We start from the raw sequence: 21,013 nt of genomic DNA on the forward strand, positions 1-21,013 counted from the left end.
CTCCTACACTGTTGGTGGAAATGCAAGTTGGTGGAGCCACTATGGAGAACAGTATGGAGGTCCCATAAAAAACTAAAAACAGAGTTGCCATGTGATCCAGCAGTCTCACTCCTGGGCATATATCTGAACAAAATCATAAATCAAAAAGACATATGCAGGTACTTCTGGTTGTCCAGTGGTTAAGAGTCCACGCTTCCACTGCAGGGGGCAAGGTTTGATCCCACATGCCACACAGCCAAAAAAAAAAAAAAACAGATATATGTACTCTAGAGGTCACAGAAGCACTATTTACAATAGCCAAGACATGGAAACAATCTAAATGGCCATTGACAGATAAATGGCTAAAGATGTGGTACATATATACAATGGAATATTACTTGACCATAAAAAAGGAATGGAATAATACCATTTGCCGCAACATGGATGGACCTAGGAATTATCATAATAAGTGAAGTAAACCAGAGAAAGACAAATACCATGTGATATTGTTAGGTAGTTAGAACAGGGAAAAGGAGTCCAGAATGGTGGTTATGTTAATGAGTGGGAGGATCATCCCAGCCATTGGGGAACCACCCACTCCTCTGTCTTCTGACAGTGACTCAGAGCTGTCCTGCCACCTCTGGGTGCATCTTTTGGCTTACAGATTGGGTATTAAGGTTTATGCAAATTTGACTTGTCATCTTGGACCCGATTGATTTTAATCGGTTTACGTTATGCCCCTGTGCTATGTCATTCTTTCAAAGGTTGTGCTCTGCCCCCTTCCCCCCTGTTTCATGCTCTTTTCCTTAGCCCCATCCGGGCCCACAGTGTTGCCTCTACAATCTTATGGAGGGACAACAAGAAAATAGCTGGCCCTTGGGAGGGAAATACTGTATAATATCCAATCCCTCTAGATATTCAGGTCTTCATCTTCTATGTTTCCTATAACATGTGCAACACCAGCATCTCCCAGTAAACCCGCTAGGGTGGGCAACAGGCACAGAGTGCCTGCTAGAAGTCCATCTGTTGGCATACCTTCAAAGGCAATTGGGCTTCCTGGGATAATGTTTGCAACTTTGGGAGTTAGCCCCGCAGGCCGTTTGGGCCCAAACCCTTACCACCCTTCTCCTAAAGTTACAAATATACCCCTGGATCAAATCTCCACTCCACTTTTATGGAACATTTGGTCTGTTGCCTCTAAACAAATTTGTTCTTAAGCCAATTACTAACTCCTACAATTGGGACCCTGCCACCTTGTAAGCAACATTGCTCCACCCAGCCTATTATTAAAATACCTTAATGGTGCTCGCTTCGGCAGCACATATACTAAAATTGGAACGATACAGAGAAGATTAGCATGGCCCCTGCGCAAGGATGACACGCAAATTCGTGAAGCGTTCCATATTTCTTATACCTCAATAAATTTCATTTTTAAAACAAAAAATAAAATAAAATAAAATACCTTAATGTCCCTAACAGGGCCAGATAACCCACTCCTTTTGTCACTCCTTCTGTTATTACCTAAAGTGGGTCTATGACAACAAAGTGTTTACCATTGGAGACACCCTAACCTGCTCTTATGGAGGACTAGGGAAGAAATCAGTGATTTACAATCCCTTAGAACAGTAAGAGAATAAGGCTTATGACTCTTACACTGTTTCCCAGTCTCAGGGCACAGGCTTGGATTGCTTTACATCATGATATCTATTCCCATCCACGGTGCACAAACCAGCAATGAGTTAAGATTACAACCCCTTAACCCTACCCAGCACTGGTCATGCTGGAGATCTTGGGGATGCCCAACTCCAGTCGGGGGTTCCAGGAGGTCAACCTGCCTTGACCTGCCTAGGGATCTGGTCCTCGAAAGGTTGTCACACCTCAACCTGCTTGGGGATCTGACAGCCAGTCCAGGGGTCCCAGGAGGTCATCACGCCTCAACCTGCCCAGGGACCCAATTCTTGGGAGGCCATCACGCCTCAACCTGCCTGTGGATTCGATCTCTAGGAGGCTGTCACACCTCAGCCTGCTTGGGCATCTGCACCCTGACCCAGGGACGCCTGGCTCTCAGGTTGCAACAATACTGGGTAGGATACGTTTCACAAAGACTCACCCCTAAGGAAATCCACCCATGGAAACAGAAGGAAGCCTATTACTTGGGGGACTGTGCCCAGTCTCAGCAATAACTCAGGAGCCCAATGAGAACCCCATTGTCTTTCTGGAAAGGCTAAAAGAGGCCCTCCAAAAGTTTTCCAATCTGGACTTAGACTCTTATGAGGGACAGGTGATTTTAAGGACAAATTCCTGTCCCAATGTGCATCAACTATCAAAATTAAGTTACAACAGCTACAGCAGCAGGACTCTGCTGCCTTTTTAGATGAAATGATCAGACAGCCACCAATACCTTTTATAACAGAGAACAGGAGAAGGAGGCCAAGGCCCAGGAGAGGGAGAGAAGGAAAGAGACAAGTCATGCCCAGATGCTGGCCGCCCTCCAGAGAAGCCCTACGGCAAACCCTGAGACCTTGAAGCACAAGAAAGTGAAGTCGCTCAGTCGTGTCTGACTCTTTGCGACCCTGTGGACTGTAGCCGACCATGCTCCTCCATCCATGAGATTTTCCAGGCAAGAGTACTGGAGTGGGTTGCCATTTCCTTCTCCAGGGGATCTTCCCAACCCAGGGATCGAAGCGGGGTTGCCCGCATTGTAGGCAGATGCTTTACCGTCTGAGCCACCAGGGAAGTCCTTGAAGCACAAGGCACTAGGCAAATGCCTAATCTGTAGACAGGCGGGGCATTGGGCCAAAGAGTGTCCAAACCTTGACAAGTTTCCTAAAATGACTTGCTACAAATGCCATTAACTGGCACATTGGGCGACACTCTGCCCTCAGGACCCAAGAGCCTCAAGGTCAAGCGCCAAGCCTACCCTCAGGATGGTTCAAGAGGACTGAAGCGGCCCGCTCCAGCCAGCACACACACAGATAACCATCAAGGGGCTGGAGCCAAGTGTGCAACTGGATGTGGCAGGTAGGTCTGAGAATTCCTTGGTTGACACGGGGGCTACCTACTCTGTCTTGATCCCCTACTCCGGAGCCTTCTCCTCCCAAACCTGTACCATTTTGAGTGCTACAGGAAAAACAACTACTAGAAGATTCACCCAAGCACTTCTTTGTTGCTGGGATGAACAAATACTTTCCCACCAGTTTCTCGTGGTCCCTGAGTGTCCTACTCCCTTAATGGGAAGAGACATACTCACTAAACTGGGGACCACCCTTGTGATGGGAAGCTTTTCAGCTCCTAGAGCTCTACAGCTCCTGGTTACTACTGAAGAACTCATTACACCTTCTCCAATAGAGAGGGACCAAAAACTATGAGAAGGCAAAATTAACCCCCAGGTGTGGGACCAGGGGATTCCTGGACGAGCCCACCAAGCTGAACCAGTCATCATTGTCCTCTGAGATCCCACTCAGTTTCCTAACCGGAAAAAATATCCCCTCAAAAGAGAGGCTCAGGAGGGACTACAGCCTTTAATAAATAAATTCCTTGCTTATGGGCTATTGGTCCCCACCAGTTCACCATGTACCACCCCAATCCTCTCAGTAAAAAAAAGGATGGAACCTGGCTAATGGTTCAGGATCTCCGGATCATAAATGAAGCTGTAGTCCCCTTCCATCCCACAGTACCCAATCCCTATGTAATCTTGGGAGAAATCCCACCCAGTGCCAAGTGGTTTACAGTCTTGGATCTCAAAAATGCGTGTGTTTTTTTTTTTTGCATACCACTGGCTAAAGAATCCCAATATCTTTTTGCCTTTGAGTGGGAGGCCCCAGGAGAAAAACATCAACAGATGACTTGGACAGTATTACCTCAGGGGTTCAGAGATAGCCCCCACTTGTTTGGATAGGTCCTTAGCCGGTATGTCCTAGATCTGGACCTGCGACCTAATGGGAGAATATTACAATATAGGTCATGTAGATGACCTAGTAATCTGCTCTCCAGATGAGAAAAGTGCCAACAACATGCAATTCAGGTTCTAAACTTTTTGGCAGAGAGGGGATATAAAGTCTCCCGTGCTAAGGCACAGATGGTGGAGACAAAGGTCACTTACCTGGGAGTTCAGATTACACACGGGTCCAGTAGGCTGTCCTCTGATCGGGTACAAGGAATCCTCCAGTTGCCCTCCCCCAAGACTCGAAAACAATTGCGAGCTTTCCTGGGTATTGTAGAATCTGGATACCCAACTATGGTCTAATTGTCCAGCCCTTATATGAAAGCTTAAAGGACGGGATGATTCAATCCCACTAATGTGGGTAACTCCTCAAAAGAAGGCAGAGGCTACACTAAAACAGGCCTTAACTCAGGCACCTGCCTTGAGGTTGCCAGACCCAGAAAAAGCATTCCAACTTTATGTCCATGAAAGAGAAGGAATAGCCTTGGGAGTGTTAACTCAAAGGTTGGGATCTGAGCCCCAGCCTGTAGCTTACTTATCCAAGAGGCTCGATCCAACCGCCCGAGGCTGGCCCTCCTGCCTTTGAAAACTTGCAGCTATTGCAATCATGATAGAAGAGGCTTTAAAACTCTCCTTTGGGGGCAAACTAACTATTTTTACCAGCCACCAAGTAAAACAACTTTTAAATGGGAGAGGTCATTTATGGATGTCTGATCAAAGAATCCTCAGATATCAAGTAATGCTGATGGAAAATCCAGGGCTAACTATATCCCTTTGTGAGGTTCTTAACCCAGCCACCCTCCTTCCTACCCCCAAGGGCTCTCTCCCCTTTCACTCTTGTCTAGAAACCTTGGACCACTGGACAAAACCCTGAGAGGGATTGTCAGAAGATCCTCTGACCAATCCTGAGGAAATCTGGTACACTGATGGAAGCAGCTTTGTCTTAGATGGAAAAAGAAGAGCTGGATATGCAGTAGTCTCCAATTTTGAGATCATAGAGGCTAAGCCTCTGTCACCAGGTACTTCAGCCCAATTAGCTGAGTTCATAGCCCTGACTCGAGCTTTAGAGCTGGGAAAAGGAAAAAGAATAGCTATTTACAGTGACTCCAAGTATGCCTTTCTGGTGCTACATGCACATGCAGCTATTTGGAAAGAAAGGGGCCACTTGACCACCTGAGGGTCCCCAATCAAATATGGTGATCAAATTCTTAGACTCTTGGAGGCAGTCCATCTGCCCACTGAGGTTTCAGTCTCCCACTGTAAAGGACACCAAAAAGGGAGCACGAAAGTGGCACGAGGGAACCAAGCAACTGATCAGGCAGCTAAGAGAGCAGCATTACAGAACAGTGACCTAATAGGGATTGCCACCCTAGTTCCACAGACTAATTTGCCAGAAACTCCTTCATGTACTGAAGATGAGACTCTTAAAGCTAAGAGTGAGGTCTTTCAAGAAGATCATATGGGGTGGTTCCAAAAGGAGGGACTCCTTTTTCTGCCTGGGAACCTCCAATGGAAGTTGGTTAACTTCTTACATGCCACCACTCATTTAGGGGAAAAGGCCCTCCAAAGATGACTAGAAAAGTCCTTCAGAGGAACAACTATATATATATAGTTGTTCTATAAGGCAACTTATAAGGCAAGTGTCCCACTTGCCAATTAAACAACCTCCAAGGAGCTCGAAGACCCCAACTGGCCCAGCCTGTCCAACGACATGGGGCCTACCCAGGAGAGGACTGGCAGGTGGACTTCACCCAGATGCCAGTTTCTCAAGGGTATAAATACCTATTAGTCATGATAGATACATTTCATAGGATGGATTGAAGACTTTCCCACCCGGACTGAGAAGGCTGAGGAGGTGGTAAAAAAACTGCTCCATGAAATCATTCCAAGATTTGGTCTGCCCAGGTCGTTACAAAGTGACAATGGGACATCATTTACTTCTAAGATCACCCAAGGGATCTCTAAAGCATTGGACATTACTTATTATCTCCATTGTGCCTGGAGGCCTCAGTCTTCAGGAAAAGTAAAAAGAGCCAAACTTAAATTCTTAAAATCAGCGATAAAAAAGATAACCCAGGAGACCTCCCTGGGCTGGAAGGAGGCTTTACCAATAGCTCTCCTCCGCACCTGTATTGCCCCTAAGGGACAGGTTGGTCTTAGTCCTTATGAGGTGCTATATGGGAGACCTTTTGTTTATGTCAATGACCTCTTTCCTAGACCCAGAGGTTCAGACCCTCCAGTCTTATACCATGGCCACTGGACAATTCCAACAGGATATATGCTTGCGGGGTATGAACCAGGACCCAAAAGAGTCTAAGGAGTCACCACTATATGCTCCAGGGACTCAAGTCCTAATTAAAGTCTGGAAAGATGGGTCCCCAAAGGCTCAACTCCAGCCCACATGGAAGGGCCCCTACCCTGTAATACTTTCTGCCCCCACAGCAGTCAAGGTACCAGGACATGACTCCTGGATTCACTACTCACGAGTCAAGCCATGAAAGAAAACAGAAGAGGACACTCAATACACCTGTGAGCCCCTGGGAGATCTCAGATACCTATTCAGAACTACAAATGAGTGCCATTCTAATGAACAACCCCAAAATCTGCTCTCTGGGGATAAGATTTCTCAGGATAGCTCTAAAGAGCCAACGGCTTGGCAGAGATAGTACTCCAAAACAGACAGGAGATAGATCCTCTGATGGCTAAACAAGGAGGGACTTGAGCCATCCTGGCGATGTGAATTTGGAATTGGCTAATGCCCCTACTAGCCCTTGCTATGCCATATTGATGCTGCTTATGATTGTTCCATGCACTGTCAATTGTCTAACCTGTGTTGTCTCTGCCCAGGTCAACAAGCTACAACATGCAGTTCCAGTTCAACAAAGACATAAAACTACAGCCGACCATGGAAAATATCACTCACCCTTAGATGGACACAGCTATAAGGACTCTGAGGCCTGAGACTAACAGGAGGGGGAGGCCCAATACCCCTCGTTGTCCCAGTTCAGCAGGAAGTAGCCAGAAAGACCTCGACGCCCCTATTCCCAAAGAATTGGGCCTCCCATCTCTTGAGGGGGGAATGTTAGGTAGTTAGAATAGGGAAAAGGAGTCCAGAATGGTGGTGGCTAAAAGATAAGGAAGAGAAAAGCCTGCAAAAATAGAACAAAGGAAGGTCCAAGGACTGGAATGAGGACCTCAGGTAGAACAAACAACACTCCTGGCTAACCCAATTTACATAGGGCAGGCCCAGGAAAGGGAAAAAAACATATAAAAAGAGGAGCCAAAGCGCATGCTTCTCTTGCTCTCTATCCCCCACCCCCCACGCCCCCACCCCCCCCCCACCCCACCCCCACGCGCGCTGCGGCGCTCTTCTCTTCACGTCTTTGGGTCGACATGATCTCATGCCTCAAAGATGTATTTTCCTGCTATTATCTAAATAAAATAGAGCTGTAACATGGAGCTGTAACACTGATTTGTCTAAGAGCTATAACACAGTCCGTTTGAGACCTCAGAACTATAACACAGTGTGCCCAAAATCCGAGAGCTGTGACACGCCGAGGGTTTTAATGTCCATCACTCCAAATCTTTGTTGTGATGAGACAGAACCGAGGAACATACACTCGCCTGACAATATCATTTATATGTGGAAGCTAAAACATGACACAGTGAACCTATCTATGAACAGAAACAGATACACAGACATAGAGGATGGACTTGTGGTTGCCAAGGGTAGGAGAGGCAAGGACCGAACTCGCGTCTCCTGCATTGGCAGCTGCAAACTAGTACATATAGGCTGGATAATCAACAAGGTGAACTTCCCAGGTGGCTCAGTGGTAAAGAATCCACCTGCCAATGCAGGAGATGTGAGTTTGGTCCTTGGGTCGGGGAGATCCCCTGGAGAAGAAAATGGCAACTCACGTCAGTATTCTTGCCTGGGGAATCCTATAGACAGAGGAGCCTGGTGGGCTACAGTCCACGGGGTTGGAAAGAGTTAGATATGACTGAGCAACTAAATCAGCAATCAGCAGCAAACAACAAGGTCCTACACAGGGAACTATATTCTATATCCTGCGATTAAACCATAATGGAAAAGAATATAAAAAAGAATGTAAATATGTGTAACTGGATCACTGGGCTGAATACCAGAAATTAACACATTATAAACCAACTATACTTCAAAAAAACTAAAATGAAGATAATTCAAAAAGAGAAGTTAGCCAGCATCTTAACACAAAGCGGGCAGAGTGGAGGGGACTAGGGCTCAGTGGGCCTCAGCCTCCACGGATGCAGCAGGAAGACAGGCTGGAAGAGCAGGCCTGGGGGTTCAGCAGCAGTCACCCACGTTAGCAGGGAAGTGTTCCTCAGACCTGAGGCCAAGGGCACAGCTTCTGAAAGGAAAACAAGGAGCAATCCAACAAGACAAAATTCACAACCTCTGGATGGCAGGCACAGCAGGGCCTATCTTTTGCCGGCCAAAGCTATGGCAACCTCATATGGTGCAGTTTCACTGCTATGAAATGTCCAGCACAGGCAAGTCTACAGTGATGTTAGATATGCAGTTGCCTGGAACAGGGGTGGGATCAGAAACTCACATGCAAGGACAGAGGGATCTCAGTGGAGGTGAGAGAAATGTTCTAAAGCAGGAGGATGCTACAGAAAGTGCAAGTGAAAGTTGCTCAGTTGTGTCCGACTCTGCGACCCCATGGATTATACAGTTCATGGAATTCTCCAGGCCAGAATACTGGAGTGGGTAGCCATTCCCTTCTCCAGGGGATCTTCCCAACCCAAGGATGGAACCCAGGTCTCCAGCATTTCGGGCGGATTCTTTACCAGCTGAGCCACAGAACGGTAAATTGACTAAAAATGACTGGGTCATATGTGCACATGACATGGAGAACTTATCAGAGACTTTGGTGTTCAGAGGTAGGAAAGGTTGTACTGGATCCCTGTGCCAGGGTGCCAGGAGCTCCCAGCCCCAGGTCAAGGAGCAGCAATGGAAGGGAGGGGAAGTCACTGAGAAACATTGGTTAAAACAAGCATTTGAACATAGCCTCAAGGGATGCATTAACCCAAGGATGGAACAGGAGGCCACCAGGACAGAATTACCTAGGTGTGACAAGTCCAGTGGCTTTCCCTTTACCTACAAGCTTTATTTTAAAGGTCTCCCTCATAACTCTTTGTAGGCCTTCCCTTGTGGCTCAGCTGGTAAAAAATCCGCCTGCCCTGCAGAAGACCTGGGTTCGATCCCTGGGTTGGGAAGATCCCCTAGAGAAGGGAAAGGCTACACACTCCAGTATTCTGGCCTGGAGTATTCCACGGACTGTATGATCCATGGGGTCACAAAGAGTCAGACACAACTGAGAAACTTTCACTTTACTTTAAAAAAAATTATTTTTACTTGAAAAAAGTTTTTTAGTGTACTAAACACTGAACAAAAATAATAAAAAGAGAGAATACAAGAATACTTGGTAGCTTGAGAATGTAAGTGCTCCAGTATGTGTTCTATTGTTTTCTGTGCTTCTTGTTTTCTTTTTTTAACTTTTGGAAATTAATCCAAGGGCCCAGTAGGGGACCCAGGTGCACTGACCTTGGAGAAGCAACACTGGTGAAACTGGAGGGAAGGGGAAAAGGCACAACTATTGAAAGAGTATCATAGCCCAAGGGCCGAACTTAAACTGGTTAGAACCAAATGAATGTGTACAAGATGGCAGACAAGGCAACTTGACTAGTTTCTGATCCTTAGTATATACTCAGTGTAATACATGAGTATTGTAACACATTACTATTGTAACAGATGAGTATTGTAACACATTAGCAAGCTGACACACCCAGGGGCACCATGACAGTTCCAAGGGGATCATCAAGAACCAAAAAGTGGGCATTGACACAATTCCAGATGTTCAAGCTGGATTTAGAAAAGCAGAGGAACCAGAGGTCAAATTGCCAACATCCCTTGGATCATAAAAAAAGCAAGAGAGTTCCAGAAAAACATCTACTTCTGCTTTATGAGCTACGTCAAAGCCTTTGACTGTGTGGATCATAATAAAACGTGGGAAATTCTTCAAGAGATGGGAATACTAGACCCCCCTGACCTGCCTCCTGAAAAATCTATATGCAGGTCAAGAAGTAACAGTTAGAACTGGACATGGAACAAGAGACTGGTTCCAAATCGGAAAAGGAGTACATCAAGGCTGTATATTGTCACGCTGCTTATTTAACTTATATGCAGAGTACATCATGCGAAATGCTGGGCTGGATGAAGCACAAATTGGGATCAACATTGCCAGGAGAAATGTCCATAACCTCAGATATGCAGATGACACCACTCTTATGGCAGAAAGCGAAGAAGAACTGAAGAGCCTCTTGATGAAAGTGAAAGAGGAGAGTGGAAAAGTTGGCTTAAAATTCAACATTCAGAAAACTAAGATCATGGCATCCTGTCCCATCACTTCATGGCAAATAGATGGGGAAACAATGGACACAGTGAGAGACTTTATTTTCTTGGACTCCAAAATCACTGCAGATGGTGACTGCAGCCATGAAATGAAAAGGTGCTTGCTTCTTGAAAGAAAAGCTATGACCAACCTAGATAGCATATTAAAAAACAGCGACATTACTTTGCCAACAAAGGTCTGTCTAGTCAAAGCTATGGTCTTTCCAGTAGTCATGTATGGATGTGACAGTTGAACTATAAAGAAAGCTGAGCACTGAAGAATTGATGCTTTTGAACTGTGGTGTTGGAGAAGACTCTTGAGAATCCCTTGGACTGCAAGGAGATCCAACTAGTACATCCTAAAGGAAATCAGTCCTGAATATTCATTGGAAGTACTGATGCTGAAGTGAAACTCCAATACTTTGGTCACCTGATGAGAAGAACTGACTCATTGGAAAAGATCCTGATGCTGGGAAAGATTGAAGGCAGGAGAAGGGGATGACAGAGGCTAAGATGGTTGGATGACATCACTGACTCAATGGACATGAGTTTGAGTAAACTCTGGGAGCTGGTGATGGACAGGGAGGCCTGGCGTGCTGCAGTCCATGGGGTCACAAAGAGTCGGACACGACTGAGAGACTGAACTGACACAATTCCTGGAAATCTCTGCCCCTTCCCCAAAATAGTTGGCATAATCCTCCCACTCATTAGCCTATGAAATTACCCAGGCATAAAAGCTAACCACATACATTTCGAGACTGTACTCATCCTCTGCCATGGCCCACACTCTACGGAGGGTGTTTCTTTCTGAATAAATCCACTTCTTAGCTACCTCTTTGTCTCCCACTGAATTCTTCCTGTCATGAGACACAAAGAACCTGAGCCTCAGAAAGTCCAGACACCTGGTGAGTGATAATAATTAAAAGATCATGGGTTCAAGTCCCAGTCTTCGGTGCTCAGCTTTCTTTATAGTTCAACTCTCACATCCATACATGACTACTGGAAAAGACCAAAGCTTTGACTAAACGGACCTTTGTTGGCAAAGTAATGTCGCTGTTTTTTAATATGCTGTCTAGGTTGGTCATAGCTTTTCTGACAAGGAGCAAGCACCTTTTCATTTCATGGCTGCAGTCACCATCTGCAGTGATTTTGGAGTCCAAGAAAATAAAGTCTCTCACTGTGTCCATTGTTTCCCCATCTATTTGCCATGAAGTGATGGGACAGGATGCCATGATCTTAGTTTTCTGAATGTTGAATTTTAAGCCAACTTTTCCACTCTCCTCTTTCACTTTCATCAAGAGGCTCTTCAGTTCTTCTTCGCTTTCTGCCATAAGAGTGGTGTCATCTGCATATCTGAGGTTATGGACATTTCTCCTGGCAATGTTGATTCCAATTTGTGCTTCATCCAGCCCAGCATTTCGCATGATGTACTCTGCATATAAGTTAAATAAGCAGCATGACAATATACAGCCTTGATGTACTCCTTTTCTGATTTGGAACCAGTCTCTTGTTCCATGTCCAGTTCTAACTGTTACTTCTTGACTTGCATACAGATTTTTCAGGAGGCAGGTCAGGGGGGTCTAGTATTCCCATCTCTTGAAGAATTCCCCACAATTTGTTGTGATCCACATAGTCAAAGACTGATGTAGTCCATAAAGCAGAAGTAGATGTTTTTCTGGAACTCTCTTGCTTTTTTTATGATCCAAGGGATGTTGGCAATTTGACCTCTGGTTCCTCTGCCTTTTCTAAATCCAGCTTGAACATCTTGAAGTTCATGGTTCACGTACTGTTGAAGCCTGGCTTGGAGAATTTTGAGCATTACTTTGCAAGCGTGTGAGATCCCACATCTGGCCCATGTCCACCAGGATAAGGCTGGGTTTGGAGACCTGAACACTGGGTTTCCCCTTGGATGGTGGCTGCCACAGCAGGAAGTTGGAGGGAGACTGGGGACCCTGGGTGAGCTGGGAGGAGGGGCTGAGGCTTCTGACTCCTGACACAAACTGTCCAAACTTCCCCAGAGGCCAGGCGGTTAGGGCTCTGTGCTCTCACGGTGGGGAGCTAGGATCCCACAAGGCATGCGGCACAGTCAAAAAATAACTAACATTAAGTAAAACAAAAACTGTATGTGTGTGTTGGGTTGGGGGAAGAGTCTGCTTCCCAGCTCAGTCAGGTTGCTAGAAAAGCCAGCTCCATAACTGTAAGACGAAGTCCCTGTTCTCTTGTTGGCTGTCTCCCAGGGCTCTTCTGAGATTCGAGAGTCCACTACCACCACCCACACATTCCTCACCACACAGCCCTCTCCCTCTGCCTTCAAAACCTTGGAGTCCTCCTCCTACTTCAAGTATTCTTCTACCTTTAAGAACCCTTATGACAAACTATGACAAACCTAGACAGCATGTTAAAAAGCAGATAAATCACTTTGCTGACAAAGGTCTGTATAGTCAAAGCTTTAGTTTTTCCAGTATTCATGTATGGATGTGAGATTTTCACCATAAAGAAGGCTGAGTGCCTGACCTGAAATTAGCATGTTGACAAGTCTAACACTGAAGAACCCTTTGACAAAATACTTGAGAATTTAACAATAAGATTGACATTTTAATGAAAAGGTCTTTTTCCTTACAGATGATGGCTACAAATTTTTTTCTATGGATGACTTCTTTGGGGTGTGAAGAGAGGTAGTGACTACAATGCAAGGAATGAGGAGTTCTAACCAAAGGCAGATGTTCTGTTGTCCTGAAGATTCAAGGGCATTTATGATACCAGTCAGACATAACAGGTAGCCAGATGGATGCATGTGGGATAGAAGAGCAAACAACTATTAATTGGCTGCTGCTCTGCACGGCCTGTGGGATCCTAGCTTCCTCACAAGGGATCAGACCTGTGGCTGCTGCAGTGGAAGCTCAGCCCTAACCATTGGACGACCAGGAAATTCTCCATCTTTCTACTGTAATAAAGATTTATAAATCAAAAAAAAAAAAAGAAGGCTGAGTGCCAAAGAATTGATGATTTTGAACTGTGGTGCTGGAGAAGACTCTTGAGAGTCCCTTGGACTGCAAGGAGATCCAACCAGTCAGTCCCAAAGGAAATCAACCCTGAATATTTACTGGAAGGACTGATGCTGAAGTTGAAGCTCCAATACTTTGGTCACCTGATGCGAAGAGCCAACTCATTGGAAAGGACTCCGATGCCTGGAAAGATTGAAGGCAGGAGGAGTAGGGGATGACAGAGGACAAGATGGTTGGATGACATCACCGACTGGATGGACATGAGTTTGAGCAAGCTCCAGGAGATAGTGAAGGACAGGGAAGCCTGGCGTGGACAGGAAGCCCTACAGTCCATGGGGTCATAAAGAGTCACAACTTAGCCACTGAACAACAACAAAGAACCCTTATGATTCCCTAGAGCCCATCCAAACAATCCAGGACTATCTCCTTATCTAGTCAGCTGATTAGTAACCTTAATTATACCTGCTATGTACTATGAACTATTAGAATTCTCACTTAATGCCCCCAAATCCTGTGGAATCAGGCCAGTCCAGGGCAGCTTTGGCAGTTCCACTCCTGTTTAGGTTACAGTGGCAACAGCTGTCAAGACACAGGACATAGGTGAACCCCTGGCCTCACAGGTCGAGGTGGGCACAGCAAGGGGCCTGTGAAGCCAGTGAAGCATGATCAGTGATAAAAACCAGGGATGAGAAGTTGGACGGAAGAGATACAGGGAGTTGGGCAGGCCATTGTTGAAGGACTCAGATTCTTAACAAGGACAATGAGGCCATGAGACTGGGATTTTAATTAGCTTCCTGGGGGCCTGGGCCACGGAATGCTCCCTTCCCTGTTCGCTCAGTAGGTGCCTAAGGCAGGAGGCAGGGGCTGTGACCTTATCCTCATACTGGAGCTGAGAACTCGGCCCCTTCCACTCTGGACTCTGAACCTGCTGCACAAAGCATGGGGTCCACTGCGGTCTAGGCATCACCTCCCTCTTCTTTCAGCCCCCATGAGTAGAGCCTAAGGCCCGGTCAGTCCACATCCAGTGGGCCTGGCTCCCCCGGGGCCCTGGACAGCCAGGCCCAATTCAAGGTCCTCGGAGGTCCAGGCTGTTCCTCTGCCGGGACAGTTCTTCCCACACACTCTGGGCTCTAAAGTGCCTCTTTGGAGTCTGGCTGTTCACCACCTCCCAGCTAGACGCAAGACCCATCTCACCGCCTCTACCACCTTTATTTTCTGAGCGTTGGCGCGGAGTGTGGCCTGCTGAAAGCACTCTGAACATTCCCTCCTCACACCCCTCCCTGGGGCAGGTGCGCCTGCTGTAGAGGCATCTAGTCCGGGTGCCTCACCTTCTCCCTGGGCCAGGGCAAGGTGGTGCCCGTATGTTCCCACATTCCACTCGCAGCCGCTAGACCCACATAGGTGGAGGCCTGGGATGTCCTCATCTATGAGGGGTTTTGACCCGCCGGGACCCGCCCCGGGCTTGGGAGTCCACCGCCCTCCCACCCTCACCCCGCCACACCTTCTCCCGCCCAGCAGCACATGCGAGGGGCGTGGCCTACAGATTGACAGCGCAGGTCCCGCCCCCGCCCCGTCGCTAGGGCGAAGCTGCGTGATTGCCCCGGCCCCCTGCGACTTTGGCCGGAAGTGCGACCTGGCGGCGGCGACTAGTCTCCATGGAAACGCCGGAAACGTGCTCTGACCGAATGGTTCGCCGCGTCGCGGCAGCTGCGGACTTCGGTTCCGGCGGCGTCGCGGCCCGGAAGTGCGGCCTCGGAGGTGGTGAGCTGGAGGCGGCCACCGCCCGGCCTGGTGCCTGAGGAGGAGCCGGAGGTGGGGTCAGGCGAGCATCCCCCTGCAGCAGGGCCCGTGGGGAGGCCGGGGCGTGCCAGGGGAGGGGCGCCCGCGCTGGGCTCGGTGCGCTCGCCGCAGACGTGAGGGGGCGCTGCAGGACGGGGGCATGTCGCGGGCCGGGGCGCGGAGGCGGGAACCCGGCTTGGCCTGGGCCGGGGCGGGCGCAGCCGGAGCCGATCGGAGAACGGGGTGCTGGAGTCGAGGGGGCGCGAGGCATGACGCAGGGAACTCGAGAGGGTGCTCGGAGCAGAGGGCACGGCGTGGGTCAAGGGGCGGCAGCGAGGATGCCTGGGAGCCGCGGCTCAAGGTGGGCCTTTGTTCCGAGGCGCCCGAGGCTCCGCTGCACCTGCAGAGACCGGAGCCTGCCGGGGCGCGGGGCGGGAAAGGAAGGGCCAGTCCCCACGGACTGGGGCGCGGGCTTCTGCCCGCGTCGCCCGGGCACAGGCTGAAAGTCCTTTAGGTGCGGGCGTATAAAGCCTGTGCAGAGTGCTTGCGGCAGAGGTAACGGCACGTGAAGACTTGGCCTGAGTAAGGAATTATCATGGAGACCCCAGAGCTAAGGAGGGTCCCGATCTGTTCTTAATAGATCTCAACAGGCTCCCTCTGGCTGTCGGGTGGGGAATAGACCGGGAGGTGGGGGAGCCTGGTGGAGGCCTACAAAGTGGTCCGAGGGGTCAGATACGGAGTATGAACGGCCCATAGCAAAGGAAAGTCGATTTGGACCTAAGGAGCCAGAGGGGGTGAGTCTGAGACCCCAGCAGGTTCAGAGGATTTCGAGGCCTCACCTGAACCAGACTGGTGCAGAGTGGGCCCGTCTCAGGGTTTCTCATCCGTTTGATAAAGGGGAAACTGAGGCCCAGCAAGCATGCTGCCTGTTTGACAGTGAAGTAGCTGAGCTTCTCAGATTCCCAGAGATCCCTGGGAATCGCTTCCCCTTTTCGGTGCCTGAGGGTGGGCAGTGCTGGGATTTCCAGGCTGTAGTTGGACAAGAAGTGTCCATATTGCTCAGCCATGCTAAACCTGAGGTCTCTGCTACTCCACATGCACCCAACCAATCACACAGACCTGGGCAGTCCACAGGCCCCTCTCAATGCCACACCCACACCCTGGGTCCCATGGGTACCCCATAGGTCGCATCAAGATTCCAGGAAGCACAGGCTGCAAGACATGTCTCCCACTAGACGTGCTCCCCTCAGCCAGAGACCTTGTATCTTCCTCCCTTCCGGCAGCACCTGCCAGGCTTCCCAGGTGGCGCTAGTGGTAAAGAACCTGCCTGCCAATACAGGAGACATAAGAGACCCAGGTTTCATCCCTGGACTGGGAAGATCCCCTGGAGGAGGACATGGCAACCCACTCCAGTATTCTTGCCTGGAGAATCTTCCCATGGATAGAGGAGCCCGGTGGGCTGCAGTCCATAGGGTTGCAGAGGCAGACACGACTGAAGCCACTTAGTGCGCAGTCAGGAAACCTGCCAGCCTAATGCCCAACCTCCTCTCAACTCTTTGTGACTATGAGCACCCTTAGACCCCCAGGCCATTCATGCCAGCCCCACCCCATTGAAGACCTGCGCATACACTCGATATAACCAGGTTCTGAGGCAGCAGACCTCTGGGTCTGGGTCTGGGTTTGCAAGGGTCTTGGGTGTGCCAAGGTTGAGGGCCCTGCCAAGGGGAGATGAAAAAGAAGTCCTTAGTGGTGGGAGTCTTAACTGGCAGGGTGGGGAGGGGGTGTTCTATATAGGGGCCCCTGCCCTCTTCTCCACCCTATTGGAGGAGAAGGTGGGGGAGGCCATGGATGGGAGTTAGGGGAAGAGGGGGTCGGTCGGGCAAAATAGGGGAGGCGAGCCCTGGGTCTCCCCACTCTGGCAGTAAGCACGACCGGGAGGGCCGCAAAGCTTTGCTGTCCCCAGCCCTCGCCGAGCGGTGCGCTGGAGGCTGCGGGTCGGAGGAGGGGGCGGCCACATAAGTCCTGGAGGCGGGGAGGGGAGTCCTGCTGGGTCGGGAACCAGGACTTGGAGGGGCCAGGGGCACTGGAGAGGGCTGGGGCTCCTGAGGCCTGGGGGTGTGCGGCCCCTCGGCCCGCTGAAGGGATGGCTGACCCCCTCACCGCCCCGTCCGATGCAGATCGAGGGGAGGTCCCCCGCTCACACCGCCCGTCCCGCGCAGATGGCGGCGGCGGCGGAGGCGGTGCACCACATCCACCTGCAGAACTTCTCGCGGTCCCTGCTCGAGACCCTCAACGGGCAGCGGCTGGGCGGGCACTTCTGTGACGTGACGGTCCGCATCCGAGAGGCCTCGCTGCGCGCCCACCGATGCGTGTTGGCCGCCGGCTCGCCCTTCTTCCAGGACAAGCTTCTGCTTGGCCACTCGGAGATCCGCGTGCCGCCGGTGGTGCCCGCGCAGACGGTGCGCCAGCTCGTCGAGTTCCTCTACAGCGGCTCGCTGGTGGTGGCGCAGGGCGAGGCGCTGCAGGTGCTCACCGCCGCGTCGGTGCTGCGCATCCAGACGGTCATAGACGAGTGCACACAGATCATCGCCCGCGCCCGCGCGCCCGCGCCGGGCGCCCCCGCGCCCCCGCCCGCGCCCGTGCCGCCGCCGCTGGCGCCCGCACAGCTGCGCCACCGCCTGCGGCACCTGCTGGCGGCGAGGCCCCCGGGCCCCCCCGGCGCCGCGCACCCGCGCAAGCAGCGCCAGCCGGCACGCCTGCAGCTGCCCGCGCCCCCCGCACCCGCCAAGGCGGAGGGCGCGGCCGCCGACCCCGCGCTGACCGCGGCCGCGGACGACGGCGCGGACGACGACGACGACGACGACGAGGCCGACGACGAGACCGACGGCGAGGACGGCGAGGGAGGCGGCCCCGGGGAGGGCCAGGCGCCCCCCGCCTTCCCCGACTGCGCCACGGGCTTCATGCCCGCCGCGGCGGACGGCACGCGGGAGGAGCCGCCCGTGCCCGCCGGCCTCTCAGATTACAGCGGGCCCGGCAGGAACTTCCTCCGGGGGACCTCGGCCGCCGAGGACGTGTTCCCCGACGGCTACGTCTCCGCCTGGCAAGAGGGCGATCAGGGCGCCCCCGAAGGCTGTCCGGCCGAGACCCCTGCCCCTCCCGATTGCGTCCTGTCGGGGCCCCGCCCACCTGGCGTGAAGACCCCCGGGCCGCCCGTGGCGCTTTTCCCCTTCCACCTGGGAGCCCCCGGGCCGCCGGCGCAACCCCCTCCTGCGGCTTCGGGAGCGGCCCCCGCACCCCCGCCCGCCTTCTACCCAGCGCTGCAGCCGGACGCAGCTCCCAGCGCGCCTCTAGGGGAGGCCCCGGCCCCAGCGGCCGCGGCCCCCTCGACCACTCCCGCGCGCGCCCCGGGTGCCGAGCCTCCCGCCTACGAGTGCAGCCACTGCCACAAGACGTTCAGCTCTCGGAAAAACTACACCAAGCACATGTTCATCCACTCGGGTGAGCCGGGGTGGGTCTCTGGGCCCCTTGATTGGCCTTTCGTGAACTGTCAATGACCCAAGGGTCAGCACAGCCTGGTTCCCCTCTCAGATTCGGATGGTGGGGCGGCCTGCTCTGTAACCCCGGGGATTCTGTACCGGCCAGCAGGGAGGGGCACATATACTTGGGTCTTTCCCAGTGTGAGGCCGCTGGCCCTGAACGGTGGCCAGCGACCAGAGTTCAGAGGGCTCTCTGGGCGCGGCAGGGATGGAGGAGGGGCAGCCCGGCCCTGGGCCTGGCACCAGGAAGTTTGGGGGGGGAGGTTTCGCCCCGGGAGGTGGGGGTAGACCTGAGTGGTCAGCCCCACCTGCGGCCTTCCCTGCTAGGAGGCTACCTGTTGGAGTCGTGAGTCACTGACAGGTAGTGACCCTGGTGTCACCATTAGGGTCTGGGAGAGGGGCGTCCCTGCCCGGTTGGGGGAATCCGGGTTAATGACACGTCTGGGTGCTGAGGGAAGTCGCGGTCAGGCACGGCGCCCCAAAGCCCCTTCCCAGCTGACCTGAGCGCGCTTCCCGCCCTGTCGCCCGCAGGGGAGAAGCCCCACCAGTGTGCCGTGTGCTGGAGATCCTTCTCGCTGCGTGACTACCTGCTCAAACACATGGTCACGCACACGGGCGTGCGCGCCTTCCAGTGCGCCGTCTGCGCCAAGCGCTTCACGCAGAAAAGCTCGTTGAACGTGCACATGCGCACCCACCGGCCGGAGCGCGCGCCCTGCCCCGCCTGCGGCAAGGTGTTCTCGCACCGCGCGCTGCTGGAGCGCCACCTGGCCGCGCACCCTGCGCCCTGATGCGGGCCTGAGGCTTGGCCGCGCCCCGTGGGGTTGGCCTCGCCGCTCCGCGGGCGGGCCGCGTCCACCGCCGACGTCACACCTGTCTCGGCCTCTTGGCCGCTTTCCCGCCGCCGGCCCACGCTGTCCCTGAGCGCAGGCCCTGCTCCTGCCCGCCCTGTTCCCCAGCCCCGCCTGCTTCGTTCCTCCCCTCCTGCGTACTCGGCCCTCCAAGTGGCGTCCGGCTGGGAGTGGTCAGGGACTCCACCGCCTCCGAGAACTGGATCATCTCCAGGCTGACCTAGGGCTCAGCTATGGCCACGGGCCCAGGATTCACGGCTCCGACTCCAGTTCACGCCGCGACCCCCACCACCACCACCACCGCTCCAGGGAGTGGGGTGGGGGCTGCTCCTCTGACCCTGTGCCAGGATACGAGGTCCCCAGCGCCCCGACCCGAGCCACCCCTCCCTCATCTGGCGTCTAGGGCATCGCCACGGACTGAGGCCCGGCCTTGAGAGCCCTGCTCTGTAATAAAGGACTGTAGGCCGTGGGGTCCAAACCCAGAAGCGCGAGCCCCGGCCCATGTGTGCCTCACCGGCTGTGACCATCGTGCGTGTTGGGGTGCAGTGCGCCTGGGCAGCACCCCGCTGGGCAGCGCTCCCTTGAGCGGCGCGCGGCAGGATGGGCCGCCTTGCAGTCTCGTGTTCTCTGATAGGAGACGCTTGGCTCCCTAGAGCCCCCTCTCCTGTGGAGGCGGGGGAACAGCCCCCTCTGATGAGGATCTGGAAGCCGCAACACCCCCCCGCCCCCGCCCCACCCTTCCCAAGATGCCGATTTCGAGGCCCCTCCCCCGAGATCTTCCGGGCAGATTCTCTGGCCTTCAGGCTTCCTTCCCCTCCCGCGTCCTGATGGCCTTGATGGTTGAACTACTCACTTTGGGGGGCAGAGGATCTTAGGGGCCAGGCTACTGATAGGCGGGGGCCTGAGCCCCAGAATTACTGTCCTGGCCTGCAGGGTCGCGAGTGCCGGACTGGGCTGGGGGCGGCACAGACACCAGCGGCCGGCCCCTCGGGCTGCCCACCCGGGTTGCTGAAGATGCCAGCCAGGGTCAGCTCGAGGCTCCTCCTCGCCGGCCTCCTTCACATCGCTGGCGCAAGGCCCGGGCACCGCCTGCAAAGTACCCCGAGCCGGGGGCAGGGGTGTGTGCGTGGGGTGTGGCCTGCGGGCCCACGTCTGGATCCTAGGCTCGTTTCCGCGCTCCCCCGCTGAGGCTTTCCCGCCACACCCACATTCCAGGCAAAGTTCAGCCTCCTGAACCCTGAACCTGGTCCCCACTGATGCCAGGGGTACAGCAGAGTCAGAGCGGGTCACCTGGGTGGGGGGGGGGGGTCAGGACCGGGTTTGAACTCAGGCGCTGCGACGTTCAGGGCTTACTGAGCACCTGCTGTGTCCCTGGCCCCCACCCAGCTCCCGCGGAGTCAGGTTAGGTCGGTGCACAGGGAACCTCCCGGGAGGCCTGCTGTCGCCGGAGCTGCCTTGCTATCGTGCCTCGCTGGAAGTTCAGAGGACTG

The 21,013-nt window shown here is 52.9% G+C and overlaps 1 protein-coding gene and 2 non-coding genes across 4 annotated transcripts; all 3 read left to right on the plus strand.

Moving 5' to 3' along the window:
- The first annotated feature begins 1,281 nt into the window (after positions 1-1,281).
- Positions 1,282-1,388, plus strand: LOC122421882. Its single transcript, XR_006263683.1, has one exon. It is a non-coding gene; the product is annotated as a U6 spliceosomal RNA (small nuclear RNA).
- An 11,434-nt stretch (positions 1,389-12,822) lies between these two features.
- LOC122421843 lies at positions 12,823-12,906 on the plus strand. The gene has a single exon (XR_006263651.1). It is a non-coding gene; the product is annotated as a small nucleolar RNA SNORD78 (small nucleolar RNA).
- A 2,122-nt stretch (positions 12,907-15,028) lies between these two features.
- Positions 15,029-20,014, plus strand: ZBTB45 (zinc finger and BTB domain containing 45). 2 transcript variants are annotated; one of them, XM_043435946.1, is made up of 3 exons: positions 15,029-15,172; positions 17,359-18,637; positions 19,207-20,014. In XM_043435946.1, the coding sequence occupies exons 2-3, from the start codon at positions 17,359-17,361 to the stop codon at positions 19,461-19,463; spliced, it is 1,536 nt and encodes a 511-aa protein (XP_043291881.1). In that variant the 5' UTR covers positions 15,029-15,172; the 3' UTR covers positions 19,464-20,014. The 2 variants fall into 2 exon arrangements, with proteins under 2 accessions (XP_043291881.1, XP_043291879.1); XM_043435944.1 differs by lacking the exon at positions 15,029-15,172 and adding an exon at positions 15,179-15,500.
- The last annotated feature ends 999 nt before the right edge of the window (positions 20,015-21,013 follow it).

Source organism: Cervus canadensis, chromosome 18 (genome assembly GCF_019320065.1).
Source record: "Cervus canadensis isolate Bull #8, Minnesota chromosome 18, ASM1932006v1, whole genome shotgun sequence".
Classification (NCBI taxonomy): domain Eukaryota; kingdom Metazoa; phylum Chordata; class Mammalia; order Artiodactyla; family Cervidae; genus Cervus; species Cervus canadensis.